This window comes from Chiloscyllium punctatum, chromosome 9, assembly GCF_047496795.1.
Source record: "Chiloscyllium punctatum isolate Juve2018m chromosome 9, sChiPun1.3, whole genome shotgun sequence".
NCBI lineage: Eukaryota > Metazoa > Chordata > Chondrichthyes > Orectolobiformes > Hemiscylliidae > Chiloscyllium > Chiloscyllium punctatum.
The window spans coordinates 30,318,159-30,338,637 of NC_092747.1; the positions used below are offsets into that span (position 1 = coordinate 30,318,159).

The following is a 20,479-nucleotide window of genomic DNA, read 5'->3' on the forward strand; positions in this document are numbered from 1 at the left end:
TTCAGCATCTGCATTTCTTTGGTTATTTTGTTTAGTATTTAACTCAGTGGCACATCTCTTCCTGGTATGCCCACCTTGAAGAGGTTCTGTTTCTCTCTCCGGCAGAATTTCCATTCTAATCCTTTCTCCTTGTTCATTGTCATTACTTTTGTTGTCGTTCCTGGTGATTGAGAAGGTATTTGCCAAAATCTGTTTTCACAGCCTCATAATTTTCCTTATGAGAGCCTCCAGCTCAGACTCACCCAATGTGGATGCCAACTGAGGTTTCATCCTTTGTGTTTCGAATCCACCTAGGTATCTCATAATGTACAATGCTTCACAGACAGCTGCTCTCACCACATTCGGAGATCCACACTCAGTGCTAAGCTTTGCCATCTTCACCACTCTCAACCTCTCTCTCCACCAGCACCCCGTCTCAGTTTCACTTCATTCTCCAGCTTGCTGGACGTTGAGTTTTGAAGAAGGGTCACTCTGTTAACTCTGCTTTCTCTACATAGATGCTGCCAGACCTGCTGAGATTTTCCAGCAATTTTTATTTTTGTTATAAAAGTAGGAATGATGTGTTACATTTGTACAGGTCATTAGTGAGACTGCCCATAGAGCACTGTGGACTGATTCAGTTTCCTTACTTAGGAAAGAACATAATTGCGTTAATGCAGTTCAGAGTTGATTCAGTTGATCAATTCCTGTGGTGACGGTGTTATCTTATGAGGAAATGTTAACCAGAATGTCTCTGTCTTATCTGACATTAGACACTAATTTTATGGCAGGTGCAGTAATTACTTAGGATCAGAACTCTTGCAAAATGATATTATTTGCAATACAACATTGATTGGAAGTATTTCAGCACACTCTTGTGGAGGGGATCTGAAACTACACACAATTATGTGAATTACACAAAGACACTGAACTTAAGGCAGACTTGGTGGGGGGGGGGGGGGGAAGCAGTGAAGTAAACTTTGATTGCATCTGACATTTTAAAAGCATTAATTTGACCAAAATAGCAATTTATTAATCAGCCATTACATTTTACGACTGATCTGAAAGGCCTTCTGCTAATTGAAATGCCTTGAACCAGAAGTTTCAAATCAATGCTCTCAGTAATTTATTTTGTCCGAACCTATGATATTCATGGATCTAAGCAAATCAGGGGTGTAGCCATCAAGCAGCAATCATGCAAGCGCTCAGAACAGGTTAATCCAAAACAAGACGCATACTAAATTAAATGAGAAGTTAAAAGCACCAATTGAATAGAGTTTGCTGGACGTTGTGGGCCACGTTGGATTAGTGGTGCTGGAAGAGCACAGCAGTTCAGGCAGCATCCAACGAGCAGCGAAATCGACCTTTCGGGCAAAAGCCCTTCATCAGGAATAAAGGCAGTGAGCCTGAAGCGTGAAGAGATAAGCTAGAGGAGGGTTGGGGTGGGGAGAGAGTAGCATAGAATACGATGGGTGAGTGGGGGAGGGGATGAAGGTGATAGGTCAAGGAGGAGAGGGTGGAGTGGATAGGTGGAAAAGAAGATAGACAGGTCGGACAAGTCCGGACAAGTCAAGGAGACAGTTACTGAGCTGGAAGTTTGAAACTAGGATGAGGTGGGGGAAGGGGAAATGAGGAAGCTGTTGAAGTCCACATTGATGCCCTGGGGTTGAAGTGTTCCGAGGCGGAAGATGAGGCGTTCTTCCTCCAGGTGTCTGGTGGTGAGGGAGCGGCGGTGAAGGAGGCCCAGGACCTCCATGTCCTCGGCAGAGTGGGAGGGGGAGTTGAAATGTTGGGCCATGGGGCGGTTTGGTTGATTGGTGCGGGTGTCTCGGAGATATTCCCTAAAGCGCTCTGCTAGGAGGCGCCCAGTCTCCCCAATGTAGAGGAGACCACATCGGGAGCAATGGATACAATAAATGATATTAGTGGATGTGCAGGTGAAACTTTGATGGATGTGGAAGGCTCCTTTAGGGCCTTGGATAGAGGTGAGGGAGGAGGTGTGGGCACAGGTTTTACAGTTCCTGCGGTGGCAGGGGAAAGTGCCAGAATGGGAGGGTGGGTCGTAGGGGGGGTGTGGACCTGACCAGGTAGTCACGGAGGGAACGGTCTTTGCGGAAGGCGGAAAGGGGTGGGGAGGGAAATATATCCCTGGTGGTGGGGTCTTTTTGGAGGTGGCAGAAATGTCGGCGGATGATTTGGTTTATGCAAAGGTTTGTAGGGTGGAAGGTGAGCACCAGGGGCGTTCTGTCCTTGTTACGGTTGGAGGGGTGGGGTCTGAGGGCGGAGGTGTGGGATGTGGACGAGATGTGTTGGAGGGCATCTTTAACCAAGTGGGAATGGAAATTGCGGTCTCTAAAGAAGGAGGCCATCTGATGTGTTCTATGGTGGAACTGGTCCTCCTGGGAGCAGATACGGCGGAGGCAGAGAAATTGGGAATACGGGATGGCATTTTTGCAAGAGATAGGGTGGGAAGAGGTGTAATCCAGGTAGCTATGGGAGTCGGTGGGTTTGTAAAAAATGTCAGTGTCAAGTCGGTCGTCACTAATGGAGATGGAGAGGTCCAGAAAGGGGAGCGAGGTGCCAGAGATGGTCCAGGTAAATTTAAGGTCAGGGTGGAATGTGTTGTCAGGTCTTTAAATAGTCATGTGCCATGATTTGGATACCTGTGACATGTCAGTAGCCAATATTCAACACCCATGCATTAAAATGTAGATAGACCTTCATTAAATTCACCAGCTTGCATCTCTATTATAATCTTTGGAGGTGAAATTGGCACACTTCCCTAAACGAGGTAAAAACAATGACTGCAGATGCTGGAAACCAGATTCTGGCTTAGTGGTAATGGAAGAGCACAGCAGATCAGGCAGCATCCGAGGAGCAGGAAAATCGACGTTTCGGGCAAAAGTCCTTCATCAGGAAAAAGGCAGTGAGCCGGAAGCATGGAGAGATAAGCTAGAGGAGGGTGGGGGTGGGGAGAAAGTAGCATAGAGTACAATGGGTGAGTGGGGGAGGGGATGAAGGTGATAGGTCAGAGAGGAGAGGGTGGAGTGGATAGGTGGAATAGGAGATAGTCAGGGAGAACAAGTCCATACAAGTTATAGGTACAGTTACTGAGCTGGAAATTTAGAACTAGGGTGAGGTGGGGGAAGGGGAAATGAGGAAACTGTTGAACTCCACATTGATGCCCTGGGGTTGAAGTGTTCCGAGGTGGAAGATGAGGCATTGTTCCTCCAGGCGTCTGGTGGTGAGGGAGCGGCGGTGAAGGAGGCCCAGGACCTCCATGTCCTCGGCAGAGTGGGAGGGGGAGTTGAAATGTTGGGCCACGGGGCGGTGTGGTTAATTGGTGCGGGTGTCCTGGAGATGTTCCCTAAAGCGCTCTGCTAGGAGGTGCCCAGTCTCCCCAATATAGAGGAGACCGCATCGGGAGCAAAGGATACAATAAATGATATTAGTGGATGTGCAAGTAAAACTTTGATGGATGTGGAAGGCTCCTTTAGGGCCTTGGATAGAGGTGAGGGAGGAGGTGTGGGCACAAGTTTCAGAGTTCCTGCGGGGGCAGGGGAAAGTGCCAGGATTGGAGGGTGGGTTGTTGGGGGGCGTGGACCTGACCAGGTAGTCATGGAGGGAACGGTCTTTGCGGAAGGCGGAAAGGGGTGGGGAGGGAAATATATCCCTGGTGGTGGGGTCTGTTTGGAGGTGGCGGAAATGTCGGCGGATGATTTGGTTTATGCGAAGGTTGGTAGGGTGGAAGGTGAGCACCAGGGGCGTTCTGTCCTTGTTACGGTTGGAAGGGTGGGGTCTGAGGGCAGAGGTGCGAGATGTGGACGAGATGCGTTGGAGGGCATCTTTAACCACGTGGGAAGGGAAATTGTGGTCTCTAAAGAAAGAGGCCATCTGGTGTGTTCTGTGGTGGAACTGGTCCTCCTGGGAGCAGATCCGGCGGAGGCGGAGGAATTGGGAATACGGGATGGCATTTTTGCAAGAGGTAGGGTGGGAAGAGGTGTAATCCAGGTAGCTGTGGGAGTCGGTGGGTTTGTAAAAAATGTCAGTGTCAAGTCGGTCATCATTAATGGAGATGGAGAGGTCCAGGAAGGGGAGGGAGGTGTCAGAGATGGTCCAGGTAAATTTAAGGTCAGGGTGGAATGTGTTGGTGAAGTTAATGAATTGCTCAACCTCCTCGCAGGAGTACAAGGTGGTGCCAATGCAGTCATCAATGTAGCGGAGGAAGAGGTGGGGAGTGGTGCCGGTGTAATTATGGAATATCAACTGCTCTACATAGCCAACAAAGAGACAGGCATAGCTGGGGCCCATACAATTCCCTAAATGCTGACCAATCCATATGCCAATTTTTATACCCAGTGGTGAGTTGACTTCCCACAGGAAGCATAATAATTGCCAACTACTCATGACTTTCTAGTCTGAAATCTGAGCATTGATAGATCGAAAACTCTGTTTGTCATTATTTAGTAAAGTTTCTCTGTTCTGTTTTTCGACATGCTTCTTCCACATGCTGCATCTTTCCCAATTAGGCCCTGGTTAAAATTGTATCAGATTATAAAAAGGATCTCATTTAGCATAGTGTTCTGATGCTTTCATTTCATTTGAGTGGGTAACCCAAGCATGAAAAAAACATAGAGCTGAAAATCTGAAATGGTTGTGATCTGTGCATGTAAGTGACAAGGTTATTTTACTGTTCACCAATCATATTTCCACCATGCAAACAGGATTAAAAAGTGGCCCAACTGATAATGTGTACAGGGTTAAGATTGGGTTGCTTCACTAGTTTATACACTTACTTATAGCCCATAGGATTTCTGTTCTTTAACAAGATTGATCAACAATTCTAATATAAAACATTAAAGAACATACATATATATAACATATTTCCATTTGTAGTATGTTGCCAAGTGCTTCATCATTAATGTATTACTTTTGAAGTACAGGCACAGCCTGCTGGACACACTTTCCTCATTCCTGAAGAAGGGCTTATGCCCAAAACGTCGATTCTCCTGCTCCTTGGATGCTGCCTGACCTGCTGCGCTTTTCCAGCAACACATTTTCAGCTCTAATCTCCAGCATCTGCAGTCTTCACTTTCTCCCCAACAGTATATTATAGGCAAGTATGGCAACTAGGTTATCTACTAGGAGCACAGATTAAATAAAGATTTGCTTCAATTATATGGGAGCTTGGTTATACTGCACTTGGAGGACGATATGCAATTTTGGTCTCCTTACCTCATGGAAAACATTACCATACCGCAAGTGCAAGAAAGATTTGCAAGACTTTTTCCTATGTTGGTGGGACTGTCCTGTGAGGAGAGATTGGGTAAACTGGACCTGTATTCTCTAGACATTCGAAAATGGAAGGTAATCTAATTGAAACTTATCAAAATAATTAAAGGGATATACAGAGTCCATGCAGGTATGATGTTTTCCACAATCAGGGAGTCTAGAACCAGGGTTACAGATTAAAAATAAGGAGGATGTCACTTAAGTTGAGGATGAACTTTTTTTTTTGCTACAAGAAAGTTTTTGTGAACCTTTGGAATTCTTTCCCCATAGACAGTTGTGGAGCTCAGTCTTTGAGTACCTTTAAGGTAGAGATTGATAGATTTCTTATTATTTCTGGCATACAGTTATGGGGATGGGGTAGTAAAAGGCATTGACATGTTCGATCAGCCATTATCATGCAAAATGGCAGGACAGGCTTGATGGACTGAATGGCCTACACCTGTTCCTAAGATTGTTTTTTTAATATTAGTTAATGAGACATGGATGTTGCTGGTGGGCTCATGGTTATTGGTCATTGTTATGTGGAAGACAGTGGTGAGTCACCTTCATGACTGCAGGAGTTGATGTGTGCTAGTACACACAAAGTGCAAAAGGGAAGGAGTTCTGGCATTTTGAAGTGGTGGCATTCAAGGAATGGTGATATATTTCCATGTCAAGATGGTGTACAACTTTAAGGGGAACTTGCAATTGACTGCGCATTGTTTGTTTGTTGCTCTTCTGGATGGTAGAGATTAATGGTTTGGAGGATTCTATTGAAGACACAGTGAGTTGATGCAGTAAGTCTTGTAAACGCACCCACTGCAGCCAGTTTGTGTTTGCAATGGTGGGAGTGAATTTTTAGGTTTGTAAATGTGATGCTGATGAAGCAGGCTCCAGATGGGTAAGGAACTTGGTGAGTATTGATAGAACTGCCCTCATCCAGGCAAGCAGTCTCCTTACAGCTGCCTTGTAGATAGTGAACAGCCTTCAGGAAGTCAAGAGGAATTATTCACTGCAGAATGCCCACTCTCTGAAGCACTCTTATAGCTGCAATATTTATATAGCTGCTATTTATATAGGTGTAGTTACAATATAATTGAACATCAAAGGGAGATGACTAGATTCTCACAATGCAGCCACCTTTACACTGAAAAGACAGAACGCAGACTGGGTGACTGATATGCCAAACACCTCTGGCTACACCTCGAACATATCCATAAAAATGACCCTGAGCATCCAGTCGCCTGTCACTTTAACCTTGCTAATATTTATGTCAATGCTTCAGCAAAGCTCAATGAAAGCCTGGGGAACAACACCTTATCTTCTGCCTGGGCACCTTACAGCCTTCAACATTGCGTTTAACAATTTCAGAGCATAGAATAGAATGCTAATTTGTCACTAGTATTTTTTCACAAAGAAAAAGTGAAATGTTTTAAGTCTCCATATCTTGGTGACTATATTATTAATAGAAGCGAAGCAGGACATCCATGGCAAGCTACTAAAATCTTGGATCACAAGATTCTGCAGAATGCCTCCTTCCATGTTCGTTACTCACTGGAAACCTCAGATCCTATCCTGTATTTGTTGTTGCCTGCATAGCTAATATTTTTCACCATTCACAGTTCCCATTATCACCTACTCGTCTTTTCTTCTTCACTGGCTTACTTTCAACAATCCTTTTGCGTGCTTCCCTTTCTCTCTGTCTGGGATCATCTCCATCTATCTGTCCAACTCACTTCCTCAGTACCACCACACCCTGTCGTCAGCACAAACATTACTTGCTTCTTGTAGCCCAAACCTGAATGTGTCCAAGTCTTGTTGCATGTATGCATAGACTGCTCCATTTTCAGAGGAGCTGCAAATGGAAATGAACATTGTGTGCATTAGCAAACATTTTCACTTGTGATGGAGGTAGTGAGTGGGAAAGTTGCTAAACATAGTTTGGGTTTGGGCACTACCCTGAGGAACTCTTGCAACAATATCCTTGGGTTGAGATAACTAACTTCCAAAAAAACAAAGACATCTTCTTTTGTTTATTCTTCCATGGGATGTGGGAGTAAGGGAAATGCAGAGTCATTAGGTTTCTCATTATGATGGTATAAAATTCCTCGTTAGTTTTGGCCCATGGTGTGTCATTGATACCCAGATTTGAGCTGCTAGATCCCTTCTGAATCTATTCCATTTAGTACAGTGGTAGTGTAAACAAGATGGCATCTCGGTGTGAAAATTTGTGCATCAGCCCTGCCAATACTGATGTGATTAGATGCATCTATGACAGTTGATAAATGACAAGGTCAAGTAGGAATACTTTCAGGGCTGGTCATTTTTTCACTAACATTACGAAAATAAAGCTTTGTAGCTTCAGCCCATTTCCTGGTGTTACATGTAGAATTTGAACCAGAAGAAAGAAAGAAAGCAATTTACCTTAGAGAAAATATGAAATTGTAATTTTAAAACGATGAAAATCTGTAGGTGAGCAAACGAAAGAATATCCTTTACACATAGCAATATTGTAAGCTGAGTAAAAGAACTGCTTCTTCTCATGTGTTACATTCCAGCTTTATGATTAATCCCACATGAATTAGTGGACAAAAAATCCAAAATTAATTCAGTTAAGCTGTGAACAATGAATAAAGATCTATCTTCACCAAGAATGTCTTCATCCTTTCAAAAGTAAAAGCATGGAGGAAAGTTTAGCTGATATAATGATGTTATCCTCAGTCTGCGAAGCAAAGGCTCAGAGAGCTAGCTGTGACGGATGGTAAAGGTAGGCTTGGTCCCAGAGATGGCCAGAACCAATAATCCTTCAGTGTCTTCTTACAGGAAACTCTTAAGATCAGAATCTTTGAAGAATGAGTTACACTTGGTCTGGAATTTGCATAGACTCAGAATTCATGCAGTGTGGAAGCAGGCCATTCAGCCCAGTGAGTCCACACTGACCCTCTGAATAGCATCCCATCCACAGCCACCTCCCTATCCTACCCCTGTAATTAAAGTAAAAACTCAAATATGAAACATCATAATGAATGAATGTAACATAATCTTAAATCAATCTGTTTCCACATGATTAAAATGCAATTTACTGCACTTAACACCTTGCTTAGGAAATGGCACGTTAGTTCTTTACCCAACAATACACATTGTTGGAGGATTTTGTTCAAAGATGATACCAAGAATTGCTGCTGATCCAGAGAGAGAGTACCTAATGTGAATAAAGGCAAAATCTGGAAAGTGGCTGAAGGCAATACCAAGGAGCAGGGAAGAGCACAGGAAATCAATTCTATATAAATTACTAACAGTGCTTGCAAACTTGCAATAACATTTAGAATTTCAATTAGCTACAACCTTATCTTTATTTTCTGGTGTATTAATTACATTTCATTTATTGCACATTTATTTGGAAAGGTAGAACAATTTCACATCAATACTTTGACATTTCCCTCCCCTCTTTCATTAACTCCTTTTTGGGATATGGTTTCATGAACTGCTGTTCATCACTTGAGTGGGCATTATTTGTCAGAGAGCCTTTCCATCGGGTATCAGTTACTTATTTGGTTGCAAGGAATATTCACAGCCAAAACCATTTGTTTTCAATTAAAATCTATACATTCACTTCCAACAAGGGTTACTAGACAGCATTCAGAAGATGGAACCCCCTACTGGGGAATTCCGCATACCTGAACCTGGAACACCGAGGTAAGGTACGACAACTGTAATGCCCTTATCTGGTCTTTAACGGCGTAACAAACTTAGAAAAACCTGGAAACTTCCTAATTCAAATCTCACCTGAGCAATTTTTAAAATCTGGCTTTACACTGGATTGGAATTATTCCACTTGCAGTGAAAATGCAACACCATTTGAGACTGTCTGTGGGACAGTGCCTTAAACTGCATGGCATTAATACTTTTGTGATTCAGATCAGGTTGCGACACCTGCAGTCTATCACCACGCTTGAATTAATTCACATTTGAAGCACTTTACATTATTGTGATAGTGTAGTGCGACTTCAATGGATGTTACAAAAACTATTTTTTGTTTGTAGGTATAAATTTCTGAGCTTGACGTGCACCGATTTCAGCCACATAAATGGCTCCAGTTTTACGACTAACATCAACTAAATGGGGTTTCACATCATCAGCCAACTGAATTGTGTCCTCTATGAGACATGGCCCAATGTCACCTATTGATGGGACAAGCAAAAAAAGTATTCTGTTGACGTTCAGCTGGGCCACAACGAAGTACTTGCCGTCAGATGTTAGCCTGTAAGAGATTTTAAGAAAGAACAAAATTTAAAATAATAAATTTTTGGAGAAGATGCTGGATGCAACATAGAAAATGAAACTGCTTTTTATTACAAAAGATGATCGAAAAACTTAGGATAGTGGCATTTGTCATAGACTGGATAAGAGCCCGAAAATTCTATTGGGTTGCAATCACAGCAGTCATGCCGGGATTGCATCTTTTATTCCTTTCAACATTGAAGCCTGTCAAAATTTATGTAGTCAGTAGGAGGGAACCTATTTAGAGAAAGAAAGTGGATCCAAAGTCTCACTTCCAGCAATACCTTCACATCCAACCATGTGTCACTCTTCTGGGAGGAAAGGGTCAGGGCAGCGGGGCATGTGGTGACCACCACCTAGATCCCTTCTTTCACCCCTGACTCGGATTCAACTAGATCCTATTCTACATTTCTGTTTAGGAGTTCAGAACCTTGCCCATTCAGAAATGTGGAATACAGTTTAAACCAGACTCATTCCAAGTATTGGTGGATCATTAGATTATAGGTGAGAAGATAGAGAGGGAATGTCAGAGGATCAGGGCAGAGTTCAGGTGGCACAATTGGTGGGGTAAGTTGAAGCGATGAAGAAAAGGAGTCGGTTGGAGATCTAGTCAAGTTGGATCAAAGGGTCAGTTGTATAGTTACTCAAGAGTTAGACATTTTCTGAGTAAACAGCCAGGTAAGTAAATTAACATTTCTAGTGGGAGCTTGTGGACTAGTGATCTGGAGACCAGCCAGTGTTCTGGGGATATGGGTTCAAATCCTATCATAGCAATTGATGAAATTTAAATTTGAATAAATCTGTAATTCAGTGAGGGGAATCACGAAATTATCAATTGTCATAAAAACCCATCTGGATCATTGACACTCTTTAGGAAAGGAAATCTGCCATCTCTATTTGATCTAGCCTAAAGGTGATGCCAGACCCATAGAACTCAAGTTCATTCTTAACTATGTTTGAAACGGATCTATAAAATAACTCAATTCAGGATGAATTAGTGATAGTCAACAAAAAACTCTAAGTCAGAGTTTGAGGATTTTCCTGAAGGGTTTGCAAAACAGGGAAATTGCCATCAGAAGTTCAAACTTCCTAGGCAATTCTCACACAGTTAGTGCTTCAGGGACAGGGGATGGGTCTTGAAGAGTATCTTTAGTCATATGTCTGGTCTAATATTTACCTCAGGGCACTAGTTGCATGTCCAATTGTGCTTCATACGCTAGCTTTCACCATCATGCCAGTTACTTATACAAGGAAGGATCCCCAAATCCAAGCTGCTGATTGCCTTGAAAGGAATGGACTAAAGTTTCATCCCACACAAGTCAATACAGAAGATCATAGACTGGACTTAACCTATTCACTCCATTTCTGTGGCAGACTTGCTGGACCCTCCACTGAGCATAAGCCCTGAGAAACCTTGGGCCCAGGTTTTGCAGTGAGTTTTTATTCCTTTTAGAAAACAGGAACATTTGCCATTATAGGTGCCATGCAGATGGAGGAATGGGCTCACGGCGAACATTTCCATACTGTGAAATGTAAATCTCAGTCAAAACAAAACAAAACAGAGAATACAAATCTGATGCTTCCCAATAATTAAAGAAAGTGAACGCCACAAACTGACTAGTTACAGTGTAATCCACTTTCATTCTAAAAGTTGAGATTTCTGTCTAAGTTTGTGCATTTCTGAACTCACCTCACAGAATAAGGTGCATCATCTATGAAGCAGCTAGACCAGGACCCAAGCCACTCTCCTGAAGCAGCATCAAATACTTGCAAACGTTTGTTTCCTCTGTCAGCTACCCAGATCTACAGTTAAAAAAAAATTCTGAATTACAAGCAGAAACATTTGCATACAGTAAGTCCTCATTTGAAATTCTTGTTGTCTCCCTGAAAGTCCCATATGAATCACTGTTAACAAGATTGTTAAATGTTCTTTTGATTTTACGCTCTCAGCCCCCTTTCCCGATGAAGGGCTTATTCTGACTCTCCTGCTCCTTGGATGCTGCCTAAACTTCTGTGCTTTTCCAGCGCCACACTGACTCTGGATGAAGAATGTCCATGTATAGATTGAAATACTGTGCCATGCATGTGCACTATTGAAATAACCAGTAAAATAAGATGACTAAATATAAAAGAAATACTGCACAGTTAGGTACTTTAGGAGCAATTTCAGCAGGAAAAAATTAAATTGAACTGCCTTATATTCCTAAAATGCCTCCATTCATGAATAGAATAAGTGTATAACAAATACAAAATACTATAAATGTAAATTAATGCAAAAGAAATCTCCTTTCACATTGTTTTGGATTGACCACGCTCCATCTAGTGGCAGAAATTGGTCAGTAATGTTGCAGCTGAAGTCCCGAGACCAAAGAGCAAGTTCAGAGCAGGAATAGGAATAAGGAGTACTTCAAGTTCCCAGTGATGGCAACACTGGAGACTTTAAGGACAGAGATTGGGAATGGGAGCACACTACAGAGGACTGAGGGCAAAAGTGGAGGTGGGGGGAGGGAGAGACTGGGAACAAGGTCAGGAGTGATGGGAAGATGGGATGCGTCACCAGAGCGTGGGTGGGAGCAATGGCGGCGACAAAGGTGGATCAGGGCTGGAGAAAAGACGAACAGCTAAAGAATATTTTCGTGGTGGCAATGATCACCAGAGACTTTAAAATTGAGGATGGAGGGTGAAATTGAGAGCTGTATGTAACAGGGACTTAATGCTGAGCACAGGAGTGTAAGAAGTGGAGAAAAGTGATGCGCAATGCAAATTATATAACAGGAAGTCTGTGGCAATGTTGAAAAAGTGAAACTTTTTGCAACATTAAATAGATGTATTGTCACTTGTATTAGCAATGTTAAAGCCAAATATCATGAAACAAATCAACGTTAAGTAAGGACTTACTGTACTTCTAATCTTACTTCTATTTTCGCACTCTCACTTTCTATAAATGTCTGTTTTAGCCAGGAATTGCTGAAACCATTAGGCTTCATCTAAACAATCCTTGATCCTTCCTCTTAGTTTATTGACAACAGCTCTGCCTGCAATGAGGCCAACGAACATTTTCTGGTTTTTCTGAGGCGAGTTCATCATAATTTCATCTTGGTTTCAATATTTCATTAATTCTTTTACCTATTGAAGCGATTAATTTAGATAATGAGAATAAAATATTTTAGCTATTTTTGTACCTAGTGTCCTTGCCAAATAGTTTCAACTCAGGTGTTGAATATAACCGACACCAATAATGTGCATTGACCCACAACTGAAATGGCACTCTCACTACATGTAGAATGTTTCTGTTAGCTACTCTTGTTATCCCAATGCAAGACACTAATGATGTCAAATCAGAAACCATTTTTTCATGCAAATTAAGTCTAGGTAGAATGTAGGTAATGATTACCGAAACTGACTTCAGTTTGGAAGTTAAACAGTTATTATCTCAACACTTTCTGCTGGATCTATATTCTGAGCTGAGAGATAAAAATTAGAAAAAAAGTTGTGCATTGTCAACAACCCAATTTTGTCAGAGAAGTTTTACTTGGAAGTAAAATATGTTTAAGTTCTGGATTTATTACATTTTACACTTCAGTGTTACATTTGAAAAATTAACTTAAAATTCATACTGGAAATTGAGGTGCAGATAAGTCCAGTAACTTTTGCACTTGACTTCTTAACATGCACACATGAAATGCAATGTTTGTTACTCGGAACATAAACTGAAAATTATATTCATAGATAATAAAATTTCAGTTGAATATTTGCAAATATGTTGCAAAAGGATGGTCAAATTGTTTTATTCTTCAGCAGCTATTTATTACTTTTGCACTGACCCAAATACATTTTGCAGTCCTGTTGATAAAATACCATACCATCAACTGTTTTGAATCCATAATGCATCTTTAGACAATTCATTTAATAATGCCACAGACTGAGACTTACTCTTCCTACGTTATCTTTGGTTATACTGTGTGGAATGTAAAATTGAGAAGGTCCAGCTCCCTTTTCTCCTCTCATCCAAGCTATTTCTAAGTGTGCAACAGATAAGAGCAGCAGTTAATTAGTCATTCACTTCTAACAAAGAACACTCCAACCAGGCAGAAAAACTATATGATTGATTACAGCAGTAAACAGGCACCAGAAAAACATTAATGTACATTTTGTATGGATCTTATATATTAACCAGGTGGAAGCGATAGTGTATTATCCTTCAAGTATTAATTCAGAAACTCAGTTCACATTCTAGGGACCCAGGTTCAAATCCCATAATGGCAAGTGGTGGAATTTGAATTCAACAAAACAAAACTCTGGAATTAAGAATGCATTGATGACCATGAAATAGTTGTCGATTATCAGAAACAAAATACCCATCATCTTGCTCATTAATGCCCTTCAGGGAAGGAAATAAGCCATTCTCATGGTCTGGCCTACATGAGACTCTAAACCTACAGTAACGTGGTTGACTCAACTGTCCTTTGAAATGATAATATCAATTGCTACAACGTCTCAAGATAAAAATGCAAAGCCATCTCAGATCAGTACACACAGTTATTCATATTCATTGAACATTTTTTTTTAAAAAAGAGTTGCTTATGGATCCTAGTCTTTTCTTTGAAAATGCTTTGGTTTTATCAGAGTATTAATGCACAAAACTGCAACAAGGCTAATAACATGCAGACCTGTTGATAGGAGAGTTACATATTCCTGACTCTATACCAATTTTATCCTTCAATTAGCAGCAAAAGAACAATTCCCTTCTAATATTGGCCCCTCAGATGTTTCCTTTCCTGAAGACATGCACCAGACCTAGCTTGAGAACTATATAAAATATCAAAAACTGATTGTAGGACTTTTTTTGTTCACTTGCAGGATATGGGCATCACTTAGCTGGGGTCGGACTTATTACCTGTCCCTAGTTGCCCTTGAGAAGGTACTGGTGAGTTACCTTCTTGAGCAGCTGCAGTCCATGTGCTGGAAGTAGATTCATACTGCCATTTGAGAGGGAAACTGAGGATTTTGACCCGAGAACACTGAAGCAACAGTAATACGTTTCCAAGTCAGCGTGGGAGAGAGAGATTGAGCCCATGTGGGGAAAGCCCATCGTGGAGTGACTGCAGGCCCATGGCTAACGAAGGACTGTAATTTGGAACTTTATTTCTTATTCACTACTTTATATTGAAAAGAACTGCAATGCTGAACTTTTAATATTTCTTTATTTTTCACCTAAGATTTTGTACCTAGAGTCCTTATACCCATAAGGTGCCATAAATGGCAACATTGTCACCTTTTCACTGCACTCCCACATTCCTGTACTTGAATTTACGTGACAATAAAACCTAATATATAATAAAACCTAATAAAGTCAGGATGGTGAGCAGCTTGTAGGGGAACTTGCAATGATAGCGTTCACATGTATCTGCTGAATGGAGGCCCACAAAGCCTCATGGATGTCCAGGATTGATTAGCTACATTTGTTCATAGTCTCTGTCCCATTTAGCATGGTGATAGGACCAACAACATTCTTCAGGAATGGAAGTGCTTGTGCTGTAATATCCAGATATGAAGCTGCATACCTTACTGCAGCCAATTTTGAAATGAATAGTTCTGCATACATTTGTTTAAGTCCAGTTATTACAGTTTTGCTTAAAGAACTATTCTTCCACACAGACTATTGAGTTCAAGTATAATGACGGCTGTCTCATAAGCAACCTTTAAAATTTCAACTAAATTTAAAATGGACAGAGTGGGGTTCTACTAATCTTAGGAGAATTCACTGGGGAAAAAGATATCACAAAACTGGAACATTCCTCTTCCATACAAGTCATAGGTCTAGAATTCAGATAATGCTACAGCCAGTGATGACCAAGCTTTTATTAAAGAGCTGCATTGCATATTTAATGGCACATGCCATAAAAAAGTCAGCCATATTGGTAAAGGCAGAAAGAGAGATGTCCAAGGTCTGTGTGTGAAACAAGCACTCAGAGAATTTGCACATGTAAAGAGCTTAATTTAAAGTTTCCTTTCAACATTGGGTTTTCCTGAATGCAACCTGTGGTAGCAAAAAAATGCTGAAGAAAACATGGTCTATATAGGTCCTAACAGAAAATACTGAAAAGGACCATTGGAGGCCACTATCAAAAACATAACTTTGAAAAAGGTACTGAAATGAGACAGCATGGGCAATAAGGCAAATGCAGCATGTGTTGGATACAGCTTAAATGTCCTCATTCAAAATGACCAATCTATCCCTCCCAAAAATGAACTGGACAAATCTTAGAACAGCTCACTTGCTTTGGGGACAATGTCGCAAGTTTTATTTAGTGCTTTAAGATAATAAAGGGATAAACTACAACAAATTAAGTCTCTTCCACAAATGCAATAGTAACTTCAAACCACAAAAGTAATGTTTAGAAAACAACATTCACTGAAGTTACAAATTTGAACAGTTACAATTACCTTGATTAGTGAGCTTGATTAGCCTGTTATTTAAGCCTCCATCGCCATCCACAATGTAAATTTCTTCTTGGTTAGAAACAAACACTTCTGCTGGTTGATCAAATTGTAATGGATTTAAGTCAGAGCCAGGTGTTCCAGGTGTCCCCAGAATTTGAAGAAGTTTTCCTGATTGAGTGTACTGCTTTACTGTGTGTCCATACTTTCCTAGAGCAAATGAAAAATCTGCTATTTTTCATTCCTTCCATTACCTCAGGATGACTTCCAAAGAATTTGAAAGAGAAACTGTTACCTTTAAAGGTAATTGTTACTTTATGACATATGTAGTAGTCTCTTTCTCTGAACACAATGCAATTCCATTGCAATATCAGTGAACTTTAACATTACACACATTTCTGAATTTGGGTCCTAACACAGATTGGAAACATACAGATCCAGAGTGAATCCCTCTGCGCAAACTTTCCAGCTCAAATTCATTTCACCGGATAGTAACTGCTAACAATTTCTTATCCACATCTTAATTTTTATGTCGGATACCTGCCAGCTTAACTTGTGCAATTTGTTATTTACCTAGCTTTAGGTAAGCAACAAGTTTGGATTGTTCAAAGTCTTTTCACACTAATGCCTAAACATGACCTTGGTCTTTTTGAGGAATATGATTTCAGGACCAAGCTGAAACCATGGTAATGTGAGGCAAGCATTTTAAAATGTTTTTAAATACTGAAAAATGTGATCAATGTAGGTTTGTGGTTCCAATACATGTCAAAATAACAAGTACCAAAACTTCACTTACACACCTCCATTTAAAGCTATTAAGTTTTTTCACCACCTCTCATCTTGGTTTCAACAAAAACAAAAGGCAGATGTCACACTGTAGAATGCTTACAACTAATCTACTTCTCTCCCTCAAAATTAAAAATTTGGTCTTACATCAGGATACTTTTTAATCCTAATATAGCACAGGAATATTTAAAAAAAATTCAAATTCTATTTCTGATGACAAAGTAGTAATAATCTGATATCCTGATGTCGAATTCAACATGACTATTTGCAAAATTGAATGACTTATCCCAGAAAAATAAATTGCACCCCACACGATACTACGTCACAACATGTGCCTTTCCTCACACCCAGAATGAACAGAAAAGTTATTACAATCAAATTAAACCAGGTCAAAGCATTTTTAAACTTGATTTGTTCCCAAAATTAGAAGCTGTAAATTCTACTATACCATTTCCAACATCTGTCACCCACACAGATGACAAAGGTGCTGTGTTAGTTGCAAATATCCCATGTGGCATCTCAATTGTTGTAGTATTCCACTTTTGGAGGAAATATCCCTTCTCTGTAAACATCAGAATCTTTGGTATCGATTCTCCTCTCTGGAAGATTTCAGAAAACAGTCTTATTGTGAGAGAACTTAAACAATTCAGAACACATTTTGATATAATACATGAAATAGTTTGAACTGTCATGTATAGTTCTAAAGAAAAAAATCTTCAGATCGCTGTATATTATTTGGCAGTTGATATGAATGTCCAATAGTACCTGCATTAGTGAAGACATGCATAGAAAATTGTGAATGAAAAGGTTTCAGAATTACAGAGGCAAAGGTATAGTTTCATTTCCTGGTGATATGGATTATTTCAAAATAAGTCAAAGCACAGGAGAAAAAAAAATGATCAATCATACACATCCACATTTACCTTTCCAGTACAGATAGTTCCCATCATAGCATCTCAATATTTCCTTGATCAGCCCAACATTCACCCTTTCACTACTATGTTTGATAGATTTCTCCAAACTTTGTTTCTTTTCAATAACGAAAATTTTCAAAAGTTGATGCTCACTGATTTCCATGAAGAAACATACTTAAAAACATGGCATACTATTTTTTGTCAAGTTCATACAGTTTAGTAGTACAATATCTGTCTGCATTGTGTTATTTTTAAAGGAAGTATATCAACTACATGCATCCCACAGGGAGTGGTGACAGTGATCCTGACCGTTCTTGTTTATTTTTAGCAATTTAGTCACTGTTGGCTCAAGTGACCAAGTCACCTTTCCAGACAGAAAACACCAAAGCAGGAAAAACCAAGTAAAATGAGAGAGTATTAAACAATAATTGACACCACAGTATGTTCAAATGCAAATGTATGTCTCACCTGAGCCACATAGACAATATCTGCCACTGGGTCAACTGCAACACCAAATACTTGACCTGAGAAATATTCTGGAAAATTGGGCCAAGAGGTATCCAATTTGTAGAGGTTTTTCACAACTACTTTAGGTAATTCCAAGTAATAACCAACTGGCGCCTGATGGATGGAGACATAAAGACAATTTTAGACATGGCACTCAAATATCTGGTTCACTATCTGCCAAGTTTCATCAATTGGTTATGACACAATACCAAGGTAAGTCTAGAATCCAGGGAAGTAATTTAGTGAACTGAAAGCAACTACTTTTCCCATTAATATGGCTGATTGAAGGAAAGAGAAAGATCGCCTGTCAACATGCTATTTTTACAAATTTAACCCCTGGAAGTTAATCATTAGGGCACCGATTTACTTCATATCCGTTTAAAGTGTAATTTTGTGAAAGCACTGATGAAGAAGAGATAGATGACAGTCAATCTCTTCTGTATGTTTGTTAAAACTAGCTCTTCAAATAAATAGAATGTTAAAGGAAAGTGATAAGGATGACATATTCTAAGTTTGTGTTAATGATGCTTGAAATTATGTAGTTTGAAATTTGTCTTCTTTGACCAAAGGCCTTACATAACACAAAATTACTGAAGTTCCTCTGCTAATTTAGCAGGTTAAATGGCAAGGTGGGAGAAGTCAATTAGGGTCACAACTTGAAAGTGTAAAGTTGGAGGCTCATGACACAGTGCCAGTGTCCCTACCCCTGGATCAAGAGGCCAGGGTTCAAATCCCACCTGCTCCAGACTTATGCAATAATATCTCTGAACAGGTTGATTAGGAAAAATAGTTTAAATAAAAGAAAATAAAAGAAAATAAAATGCAAATTTGTAGCTGCTCGGACTCTGTTGATAGACAGCTCCTCAATTTGACAAAAGATGTGATTTTTTTAATCTAATAAATACAGCAAATTCTTTGCTTTAAAAGTACACTGACAGCTTCTTGTGAATGTGTTCAGTAACTGCTCACCATAATTGAAATTTTAAAAAACGTTGGGCCTAACAATCGCAATTTCACTGCCAGATCTGACTTGTCCAGTAGTGACAATCAGCTGACATTATAACGCCACATTGACACTGACCAAATTATCTTTATAGTTGGGAAAATGAACAAATCTTTACAGCAGGACAGTCAGAATCTGTGGAATGCGAAAGTTAACTTATCAGGTCAATAACCTTCCATCTGCGCTTGAAAGCTAAAGGAGTAAAGGTTTTTAAGCAAGTGAGAGAGAAAGATTTTGTTGGGGGTGGGGAAGGAAGGAGGAGATGAGGCTAAGGGAAGAACAAAACAAAAAGAATAAAGTAGTTGAGATTAATGACAAAACGTATTATGGTGCAACAGCAAGGGAATAGTTATGGGACAAGTAGAGAAATAATGGACACGTCCAGAGGAGGTACGAATGGCGGAAGGATGAACTGTTGCCATCTGAAAGCAAGAAAGAGGGGGAAAAAATGCATTAAACCAGGAAATAAAAATCAAACAAAATGAAAATACAGCCTATGGGTGCGAAATTGTTCAGTCTTTTAAGACTGTAAAATGTTTAATCAAAAAAAGTGCACTTGCTTGAGTTTACATTTATATTCTTCCGACCACAGCAGGAAGCAAAGGACAGAAACGCCCTAATGCAAACAAGACAGATAATTAAAATAACAAGTGGCTGAAAGTTCGGGGTCACGTTTAAGGACCAAAAACAGAAGTTTATTAGTCTAAAAAACAGTACTGTTTGCATTTTCACTCTGCTCAAATTGTTGAAAGTGTCCAGCACTTCCGCAAAACACGAAGCCCAAGCTTAGTTCCTACTGACACCGGCCACGTCTCACTGCTCCCCGATTAAATAACCAACTCAAATCAAATTTCTCAGCAGCCTCTGGCTGGCCGACGCTCAACCGGTTTCTCTTTCACAGCGGGGCGACTGAGTTTCTCCAGTCGGTGCCCGCTGGCTCACCCAGACCCCAACAAACATCAACCAAACGTCGAAGCCGGCTCCCCCTGACAGTTCGGCTGAATCCTCCATTCCCCGCAAAACACAGAGAGGTTTCCTCGGCAAGTTTGGAAATAAGTTGACTTTCTAATAACGTACCGAGTTGGTGAAGCGTGTGGGTAAGAATATCCAGAGGGACAAGAGTGAGACGATCATGATGAAAACAACGAGGGGTTTAGTTTGTTTGACAGACACAAACATCCAGTTCGCCCGGAACATGACGGTTGACAGGGGGCGGGAGGGAGAGAGAGAGAGAGAGGTGGCTACTGTAACTGCCTCCACAGCGGAACGAAGATTGAACGAGGGAAAACCATTCTGA

General features: G+C 40.5%; 1 protein-coding gene across 1 annotated transcript; it reads right to left on the reverse strand.

The window, feature by feature from the left end:
* Positions 1-7,675: 7,675 nt before the first annotated feature.
* Positions 7,676-20,426, reverse strand: LOC140481257 (NHL repeat-containing protein 3-like). Its single transcript, XM_072577162.1, has 7 exons — positions 20,260-20,426; positions 18,141-18,293; positions 17,207-17,357; positions 15,979-16,182; positions 13,465-13,550; positions 11,222-11,334; positions 7,676-9,511 (listed from the first exon to the last, which is right to left on the reverse strand). Exons 1-7 carry the CDS (start codon positions 20,377-20,379, stop codon positions 9,277-9,279), a joined length of 1,062 nt encoding a protein of 353 aa, XP_072433263.1. The 5' UTR covers positions 20,380-20,426; the 3' UTR covers positions 7,676-9,276.
* Between the last annotated feature and the right edge of the window lie 53 nt (positions 20,427-20,479).

Bases quoted from the DNA above. Each gene is read 5' to 3' on its own strand.
- LOC140481257 (XM_072577162.1), bottom strand. From the start codon at position 20,379: ATGTTCCGGGCGAACTGGATGTTTGTGTCTGTCAAACAAACTAAACCC. The intron at 16,183-17,206 runs GTATAGTAGAAT...CATTTGCTCTAG, and splicing joins GGTGACAGATGTTGGAAATG to GAAAGTATGGACACACAGTA. The intron at 11,335-13,464 runs GTAAGTCTCAGT...TTTTAACTGTAG, and splicing joins CCAAAGATAACGTAGGAAGA to ATCTGGGTAGCTGACAGAGG.